The 9815-nt window shown below is 42.0% G+C and overlaps 1 protein-coding gene across 1 annotated transcript in view; it reads left to right on the top strand.

Annotated features, from left to right (window-relative positions):
- The first annotated feature begins 1031 nt into the window (after nucleotides 1-1031).
- Nucleotides 1032-9815, top strand: part of TBCA (tubulin folding cofactor A) — a 27776-nt gene continuing 18992 nt past the window's right edge. The window contains exon 1 of the mRNA XM_040091221.1: nucleotides 1032-1127. Within this exon, the coding sequence (XP_039947155.1) occupies nucleotides 1075-1127 (53 nt within the window). The 5' untranslated portion in view covers nucleotides 1032-1074. The remainder of the gene's footprint in view (nucleotides 1128-9815) is intronic.

The following is a 9815-nucleotide window of genomic DNA, read 5'->3' as shown; positions in this document are numbered from 1 at the left end:
TCTGGAGCTGCAGGCAGGCAGTGCAGACCAGCACTGCTCTGGGGCTGCAGGCAGTGCAGACCAGCAGTGCTCGGGGGCTGCAGGCAGTGCAGACCAGCAGTGCTCTGGGGCTGCAGGCAGTGCAGACCAGCAGTGATCTGGAGCTGCAGGCAGTGCAGACCAGCAGTGCTCGGGGGCTGCAGGCAGTGCAGACCAGCAGTGCTCGGGGGCTGCAGGCAGTGCAGACCAGCAGTGCTCGGGGGCTGCAGGCAGTGCAGACCAGCAGTGCTCGGGGGCTGCAGGCAGGCAGTGCAGACCAGCAGTGCTCTGGGGCTGCAGGCAGTGCAGACCAGCACTGCTCTGGGGCTGCAGGCAGTGCAGACCAGCAGTGCTCTGGGGCTGCAGGCAGTGCAGACCAGCAGTGCTCTGGGGCTGCAGGCAGTGCAGACCAGCAGTGCTCTGGGGCTGCAGGCAGTGCAGACCAGCAGCGCTCTGGGGCTGCAGGCAGTGCAGACCAGCAGTGCTCTGGGGCTGCAAGCAGACACTGCTCTGGGAGCTGCAGCTTCCCAGTGCTGCAACAGCGTCATCCACAGCACTGGGCTGGCCGGATGCTGGGACGTGCAGGCGGGCAAGGAGAGGAGTAATCGGCCTGGTGCCGAGGAACCTTGAGGCCAGTGGAATGGGGAAAAGAAATCTGTTTGTTAGCGCACAGGGTTTTCAGGGCCTCATAGTGGGGGGCGAGCGCACAAACACGGCACCAGAGAATGGCTGCTTGCCTTGTGAAATGGCGTTAATCATGCGGACCCCACTACGGGGGTGGGGAGCGGGTACTGCCGGTCACCCTCCAGCCCAACAACATCACGGTACCTACCGGAGCCGCTCCTACCGCGCTCCCACCCTTCTCCCCGTGTGCGAGTGAAGCCGCTCAGGGCCGGCGGCTCCTGCAGCGCGGCACCGCCCCGCCGCCCGGCCGCCTCCACTGCGCCGGGGCGGGGGGGGAAGGCGCGGGGCTCCCGCCAGCCCCGGTGGTGCCGCCCGGGCTGGCGGCTCGGCGCATGCGCGGCGCGGAGCTGCGCAGTCACGGCGCCCGCCGCCATGGCCGACCCGCGCCTCCGGCAGATCAAGATCAAGACCGGCGTCGTGAGGCGGTGAGTGGCGGCCGGGGCACGGCCCGGCGCGGCCGGCCCGAGGCACCGCAGCGGGGATCCGTGCGGGACTGGCCGTGCCGGGCGCGGGGCCGCGGTGTTGCGCGGGGCTGGCGGGCTGTGCCGGAGAGCGGCCCTGGCATGGGCTCCCACCCCTCGCGTACCGCCGTCGGGAACAGGCCCCGCTTCTCCGGGACACGGATAAATGCGAGTTTCGCTCCCTTTCGTTAGTGTGTTTGGGGGTCGAGGGTGGTCACCCAGCCCCCGCGGTGTGCAGAGCAGTCTCGCCTCGTACCTTGCCGATTTTATTTATTTATTTATTTATTTTTACCGACGCTGCTGTTGAATATTTCTGGTTCATTCAGATGTTGCAGAACCAGTGGCATCACAGAAGCAATTATGTTGGAAAAGACCTCTGAGGTCATCGAGTCCAACCTGTGGCCAAACACCACCACCTTGTTATATAGACCATAGTACTCCAGTCTTTCCTAAAACCTCCTCCAGGAATGGGGACTCCACCATCTCCGTGGGTAGTCCTGGTAGATTCTTCACCAGAGCCTTCATCTTTCCTGGTTTTAAAAGAGTCATATTTTTAAATGAAGGTGTATCTGTCAGGATCACTCTTATTGTAGTTTTAAACACTGTTTGGTCACGGTGGGGTTTATTAAGGCTACAAAGACTGTGCTGACTCAGGCAGAGACAAGAATTAGTGTATGTCCTGGACGAGGATGTTAAATAGTGCAGTTTCATACAACCAGCTTTATGTTATGACTTTGCAGATTCCCGTCAATAAGATATGCACATTTTCTCGTAGTTGATTCATTTTGTAAGGTTGGACTTGAGGACTAGAAAAGTTGTCACTGTTGGTGTTAGTTAAAGGCACTTCAGAATTTCTCTGTATGCGTTTCGGAGCTAGTAGAAAGAAGGGATGAAAACATTTGGGTAAACAATAAAAATGCGGTCAGTAGGATTCAGATTTGCTTTTGGGGAATGTCCATGTGAATAAGCAAGTAAACTTGGCTCGAGTGTGTTATGCAGTAGCAACAGGCTTTGCTCTGCAATATCTACAGTGGCTCTGCAGCAGCTGGCGTTCTCTAAGTGAAGGTAACTTTAAGAGAAGAAGGGAGAAAAGGGATGTTATCTTAACTCCCTGTGGGGAGACGATACAGTGGCAGCTCCCAGCTCTGTGACAGCTGCACACAGATACAAGAAGAGGTATGGCTCTGTCCCACTCCACCCTTCCTTCTCTAACCAGAAGTCTGGTTTTGCATTCTGCTGCAGTGGGCTTACATGGGACTTGTGTCAACTTGGGAACATTAACACCGTCCTCCTATTTTAAACCACAACAACTCCATAGGTGTTTTTTTCCTGGTGCATGAGATGACTTGCATAGAGGTTTATTAAGCATTCTGTGAAGTGACTGACTTAGCACTTCAGTTAATTTTCATTAGATTTTTTTTTTCCTATTTTCAGTTTAGAAAAGCACATTGAATCTAGCATGTAATGTTGATTTCTAACCATGTTCAGTGCTCAGGCTTTAAGAATATATATTAAAAAAAAAAAGGTAGAGGTCAAGAACTGTTAAGATATAGAGAGCGTTTTAGACATTTCATTTGACTTGTGTTAATCTATCTGTTTGTAGCTTCTTTTTTTCCATTAGTTACCTAACTTATCACTTTTTTTCCACACTGAAAATTAAGTTGCCGTTCTGCTTTGGTTTTGGGTTTTTTTCTAAGCTGTAAGTCATAAATTCTTTGTGTACATCTCTCAAGAGACTGTATTTTAGGTTGTAGGTAATTTACTTGCTTGCACATTTCTTACATTGCTGTGGATCAGTGAAAGAAATTTAAAATGGAAATCGATCTCTTGCTTTTTGGCAGATCTGATAGTCAGCTCTTGGTGATTTTATACTTTCAACAGTTTGTAATTCAAAACAAGTAGATTTGATGAGCATGAGTAGCATTGTTTCCTGTATTTGTGGCTTATGTCTTTGCCAGCAATACTTTTCATTTAATTGCTTCAAAATAGTTTTACTCTCAGTAAATCCAAACAACTACCCACTGGATAGTGAGAGAATTGACTAGGGGAAAAAATCCCTTTTAAAATATCTTATTTGCATTTCAGATTGGAAATGATTTTAAAAACCACTGCAAACAAAGTCGGGTTGCCTGAAAATAGCACTGACATTTGCCCATAGTTTCCATCTGATTAAGTGGAAGTGACACGAGTAGATTAGAATGAGACTAAGACAATTCACATTGCAATTGTGTTAGTTTAACTTTAACAATCTTTTAACATGCTTGTTTAAATGTGGCTGACATACCATAATTACAAATCTACAAGCCTTGATTATAGAATTTTACATCATGAACCTATGGGGAAAGTGTATTGATTTTTTGTGAAGCAATTCCTTTTTTTTTTAAATTTACCATTCTAAAACTGTGGTATCTTTGCAAGATTGTTCTTTTGCCTGCTGCACTGATGTTGATATTATTTTTTCTCTTTGTGAAATAGCATGATACTGCAAAGCAGTTTACACTGATTATCCCCCTCTCTCCAAGCACGCAAAGTTCTGCAAATTACACAAAATTGTTGGTCTCATTTTAAACATAAATGTGAACAATTCTCTTAAATGGAATTATTTTACTGATGAGTTCAGGATACATTTTGTGCAAGAGAAGTGTAGGAAGAATGCAAAGACTCCTTTTGTTTGTTCACTGTATTGCTAATTCAAACATAAAACTAGTTTGTGTTCTTGGTTACTTAACAAATTTGCTATTTCTGTTTTGAGTCAGAAATTTTCTCCATCTTCTGTCCACCACACGAAGTTGCTTTCTTGAGTGTTGCCCGTTAGCCATACACCTTCACAGCACCAATGTATTGATAAAAAACTCAGGTGTCTCTTCTTTATTCTTGTTATAATTATAATCAGTATAATTCTGTTATACTATTTGTTAGCTCAATTAAGAGGAAGGGCTAGGATATCTTACATTATTTGGGTATTGAGGAATGATCTGCAGAGCTGCTCAGCTGTACTGAGTCAGCATGATAAAGTGATGTACACTACACATCTGAGAGCTCGGATTCGAGAAGGTGCATATACAGAGTGCTCTGTTGGGTACAAGCTGACTCCCAAAGCCACTGACTCTAAAGGGTTAAATAACCCCTTTCAGAGTGCAGATTGTGCATCTGCTGCCCAGGGTTGTCACCAGCTCAGTCCTGGAGTTGTAAATTTGGGTTCAGGGGTAGCCAAGTGTGGTGAACGTGGTCCAGAGCTACTTAGATACATATTAAGTACCTTTTGTAGTGTTCCTGGCATCAGGTTCGGATACCTAAAGTCTTGACTTGGCCTTGGAGTTTGAAGACTGATGAAAATCTTTGAGACTTACTAACACACTCTCTTTCCCACATAAAACTCCCTACTTGGTGTGGTCTGAGAAAAGAGTGCGCCTGCATTTACGTGTTGTCTGAGGTAACATCTGTGACGTGCATAGTCACCGATCTGGATAATTAGTTGAAAGGTCTAGAAACAAACCTTCTTTCATTTGAAGGGTTTCCTATTTCTCTGATTCTTTTCAATACAAGTTTTCTTTTAACCTCATGATAACCAACAGTACCCACACATATCTTAAAAAGCTGTGACAAGAGCACAGTTGTTTCTGTGGAAACTGCATAGTGTGTTGGTTTGTTTGTTTGTTTGGGGTTTTTTTAAATGGGTTTGATTCCACGTGTTATTATAGCTTTAAAGCAGACCTAAGTAATTCTTTTTGAGAAATATTTCACAAAATTAAATCAGCAATGATCAGATCTGTAAAAGATTGTCTCTCGCATCCCTTCTTCCATCCTATTACCTCTTTTAAAAAAATTTGGTATCTCAGGTTTTTTGTGTCTATCATTATCTTCTGCCTCCTGAGGCAAAACTAACTTCTGCATGTTGATGCTGATTATAATAATCTGTTACTCTTACCATTTTAACTGGCAAATTAAAAAACCCAAGCAGATTTGAGATCCTCAGTGTTGTTACTCATACAATATTAAGGAGGAAAGCATTTTTATCCTTTTTTAATATTTTCATTTGGCTGAGAATATGTGCAAAACCATGGCTTTTAACCTTCAGTTATGTAAGCAGTCTTTCAAAAGTTTGGAGGTACATAGTTCCAGTTGCTTGGTAGTACCAGTTTGGTGGCTTTATGCATGTATGTAGTGCTTTTGTCTTTATTTTTCTTCATGGCATGGAGCCAAATACTCACCTATGTGAATTAAGCAGGTACAAATAATTATTTTCTGCTGAATTAGAATGTGGATCCATGGGAAATGCAGAAAAATGGTATTAAATTTATCGTAGTGCTTTATATGCAGGAGATGAATTACAGCTGTGCTAACAACCATTCTCCATCCTGGCTTCACTTTAAGTATTGTTGAATTATATGCATCATATAGGTGGAAATCTCATTCAAGATCATGAGGTCCATTGTCTTTTCTTTTAACTGTAGTAAGTCTTTCTGATGCATTGTGAATTGCCCACTCACATAATATGACTGCATTTCTATTTAATTTTTCTCATTATTGTAGCACTTACAGTTACTCCCAGCTGGGAGGGGCCTAGAGGTGAGAAAGTAGATTCTGTGGTTTTTTCTCCAAAACAAAAAGTCTTAACTGAAGATGATGCCTGGCTTATAAATAGAAAATGAAGTGAAGAGCTTTGGCAAACCAAATTGTTTCCACATCAGAGGCTTCATTTCTTGTTTTTCTTCAAAACTGAAGTTCTTGTGCTCCTTAGCATTTACAACTTTCTGGAGAGGCAAAAACAAGTGAAGCCATGAAGATTCAGAGAGACCTCTAGTAATAACAGATGATACAAAAAATTTTAACTTTACAAGGAATTTTTAACTTGGAATAATTTTTTGACTTAAAAATCATGTATCTGATTTTCATCTTTTTTACAGTAGTAATCCTTGAGAAAACCCAAGCTTGCAAAATTACCCTGAAATGTCATGGTAAATCTAACAGTTCTGTAAGCTGTTAGATGCAGAAAGGGCCAAAAATTTTGCATATACTTGTCTATTGTTACATCTTGAGTCTTCAAATAGAAGGTTTGTCTTTGGTCATGGTCTTGTCGCTAGAAGAAGGAAATAAGCTCATAAACTTGGTGTCCGGTCTAAATTAGAAAGTAGGCACTCATGGCTTAGAAAACACAGCAGTTTGCATGCCTGGGTCAAGCGCTGTATTCCTTCGTCCTTCTTTGACATTTTCTCTTGGGCCCTTCAGTCTGTAGAGTTTGTATTTCTTCGTCCTTCCTTGGCGTTTTCTCTTGGGCCCTTCAGTCTGTAGAGTTTGTATTCTTATGGAGCCTTGGTGAACCCAAGAGGGTGTGTAAGTAAAATCTGCAGATGAGGGACCTTGTATTTTAGGCTCTGCACATAATGATTAGCATATTGCCGGTGTTACTGCAGTTGCTGAATTACTTGTCCTATAGTTATGCATAGTGTTAGTACATCATACTGTAAGAAAATGACTATTACACTATTAATACTAATATTTAATTAATACTAAAATTTGCTATAAGAAATGTATTACACTGTAAGGAAAAAAAAGCTGTACTTTGTACAGCTACACTATTATGGACTTGAAGTTTGAACTAAGCACAGATATCTCATTTTCTAGTCAATAAATACTCTCACTCTGTACTCTTAGGCTGAATCCATGGCATATTAGCATGTACAATGGTTAATGGTAACATAGGTTCTGAAGAGATGCATGGCCTTTCAGTAGTGAATTTGATCAACAGCAAAACTGAGCAATTCCCCCTCATCATCTTCAGAGCTTGGCTTGCTCAGTCCAGCCAGGAAAATGTTTCTTATGTCAATTTTTCTAATACTGGAGAGAAGTCTATATTGGGTGGCTTAAGTACACAGATACCATTCTAGCTTGTGTAGAATCTGAATTGTCATCAACTGTTGGGTGTTGGGGGAAACCTTAGGAGTAGCAGCACTTGCTTGCTCTGTGCTTGTACCATTTTACCCCTTTTATTTTAGGCACCCATTAGTAGTTCCTGTCTGTGGAAGAAGGCAGAATTTTTGCCTATGTACAGAGGATCCTAATTTCATTATGCATGCAGAAAACCCCAGTTGTACATAGTTTTTTCATCTGTCAAACTTGAGATAAACTACCCTTCTTATGAGAGGTAGATTTCCTTGCTATTATTGCTAATGATGTGACTGTGGGAGATGTTTATGGACTGGAGTAAGAATAGGAATGTAGGTGCCTGCATGAAGTGAGAAACCGGGGTGCTTTGGGGCTCTTTCTGCAGCAGCCACAAGTTAGAACAGCACTTGCAGCTCTGCACCCCAAGCAGACTGGGGTGAAGTCCCTTGAGAAATCAAAGTGATCCTAAATATGGCGTTCTCATTTCCCTCTCTCCTTCTCAGGTTTCTGATCCTAGTCAAACCTTTTGCTAAGCTTACTCAATTTGCTTAACACAGGAGAAAAACTGTCATGTTGCTGTTTGTTTGGGCTTTGGTTTGTTTGGGACTTGTTTGTTTTGGATTTGTTGGTTTTTATTTTGGGGGGGGGTGATTGTTGTTTTCTTTGTTGGGTTTTTTGTTTTGTTTTGTTCATTGTTTTAATTTTCTGCAGTTTTGGTGTGGAGAGATCATTTGAACATTTTTTCTGGCTGAGGTGTGTGCTAGAGCCAGGGAGAAGTCCTCTGTTCGTCTGTGGTCAGCTTTTTTAGTATCTCAAACCATCTTGTGTTACTTTGCTCTTCAGGCTGGGGAGCTGAAGTGCGGGAGAGAGAGAGAGTAAAGGAAAATGGGAAAGGAAGTAAATCGTAATGACATGAAAAGGATTTTTTTTTTTTCTCCTTCTACCTTAAGATTCTGTCAAGCCCTTTGGTCTCTTCTGGATTTAGTCTCTAGCTTTAAAATAACAAAACTTTTTGTTACAGAGAAAACAGAAATTGTGAAATTATTAGGTGTTAAGTGATGTGAAAGTCAAATGTGTAATGAATTTTAAAAGGGCAGCAGCCATAGCTAGGAGCTAACCTCTTGTCTGTAAAAACACTTATGGTTTAGTTTTGTTCTTCAGTGATAAAAAGTCCTTAACTTGATTTCTAGAGGCAGGTATACCACCAGAAATGTCACTTTATTTGTTTCTTTATATTCTTTCCCCAGTAATTAACTATTGATTGGCAATAGAGGCAAGGTGTAGAATTACTGGATCTTATGTTTCTACTTTTTCATTGTGAAAGATTGGGAGCTTCTAGTAAGATACTCTTACTCTGTTTGGGTTATTTTCATCTGTTGATTCTAGGGGTGTAGACCTCTTCTCCAAGGTCCATGAAAAATAACTAAGAAAAGCAAGCTTGTTGTCAGTAGATTTAAGTCAAGTATGTGGGATCCTTCACTTGAGTTGAACATTTATGTACAGCTGGAAAGAAGTAGAGTTGAAGAATGAGAATAGGCTGTATGCAGTTGTTACTCAGTTTTTGCTTCTTAAACATTTGGTGTTAGAAAGGAAAGGAAGGACTTGAGAATTTTTGGTTCATAGACATATTTTTAAGGGGGAAAGCAAAAATTTAGTCACTAGGTGATACCATAATTATTTGCCATGTGCCTGAAATCAAAAGCTCTCATATACTTAATGATAGTTTGTGGAACTGCTAGCACTTGCTAGAAAGCAGGATGGTATGTATAGACTGCAACAAAATATATTAAAAAAAATGAAACTTCTTTACAGATCTTGTGGGTTTTTAACATCTGACCCAACTGCAAAATATTTTATACCATTATGTAAATTATGACTCTTTGTTCTAGTATTTAGATAACTTAATCTTCACAGAAATTATTAATTATTTTTTAAAAAGTCATTACTATCTTAAAATTTGAGGCCTTCTTTGAAACTCCTGGATAAAAGAGGAAGAGTGAAGTATAAATAACACTCTAATGTGCAAAGGAAATACTGAATATGTGTAGAGAATAAAAAGAACATAGGCTTTGAATGTTTGGATGTGACTTAGCCTGTGCAATAAGAAATTGAATATTTAGATATTTTGTAGACAAGTTGGGTAAAACTGGACTTGGGCAGGTTTCTCTGTCTGCTTCTCTAAGACTTTTCTGCATTTTCAGAACAGATCAACCTTACAGGTACACTGTATATTATAGAATTATAGTCACTGATTTGTAAATATAATTCAGAAAATGATGACTGTTAGGAATTTGTGGATGTTAGGTATACAGCACCAAATTAAGCCTTTGTTTTATTGGGCTGTGATATCTTGAATTGAACAGAAGAATATCTTTAAGCCTTCCAAATAGTATTTTTGTACAGCAGTTTTTGGCAGAAGAAATTGCATAGCACAATAATGTCACACAGGTGTTGTGTTGGTTTTGCACAGCCTGGTTTTTGGTAGCAGGGGGTGCACAGAGGTGGCTTCTGTGAGAAGCTGCCAGAAGCTTCCACCACATCCAGCAGAGCCAGTCCCCGATGGCTCTGAGGATGGACATGCTGCTGGCCAAGGCTGGGACAGTGAGAGATGTTGGTCACGCCTCTGTGATAACAGATTGAAGAAGAAATCAAGCAAAAGTGGAGACAGAGTTTTAATTCTGGCCAGAGAAGAGGGGGAGGTGAGAACATGTGAGGGAAACAACGTGGAGACACCAAGGTCAGTGGAGAAGGAGGGGCAGGAGCTGC

This window comes from Hirundo rustica, chromosome Z, assembly GCF_015227805.2.
Source record: "Hirundo rustica isolate bHirRus1 chromosome Z, bHirRus1.pri.v3, whole genome shotgun sequence".
Lineage (NCBI taxonomy): Eukaryota > Metazoa > Chordata > Aves > Passeriformes > Hirundinidae > Hirundo > Hirundo rustica.
Note: the sequence above shows the minus strand (reverse complement) of the source record. Positions and strands in the feature narration are given on the sequence as shown.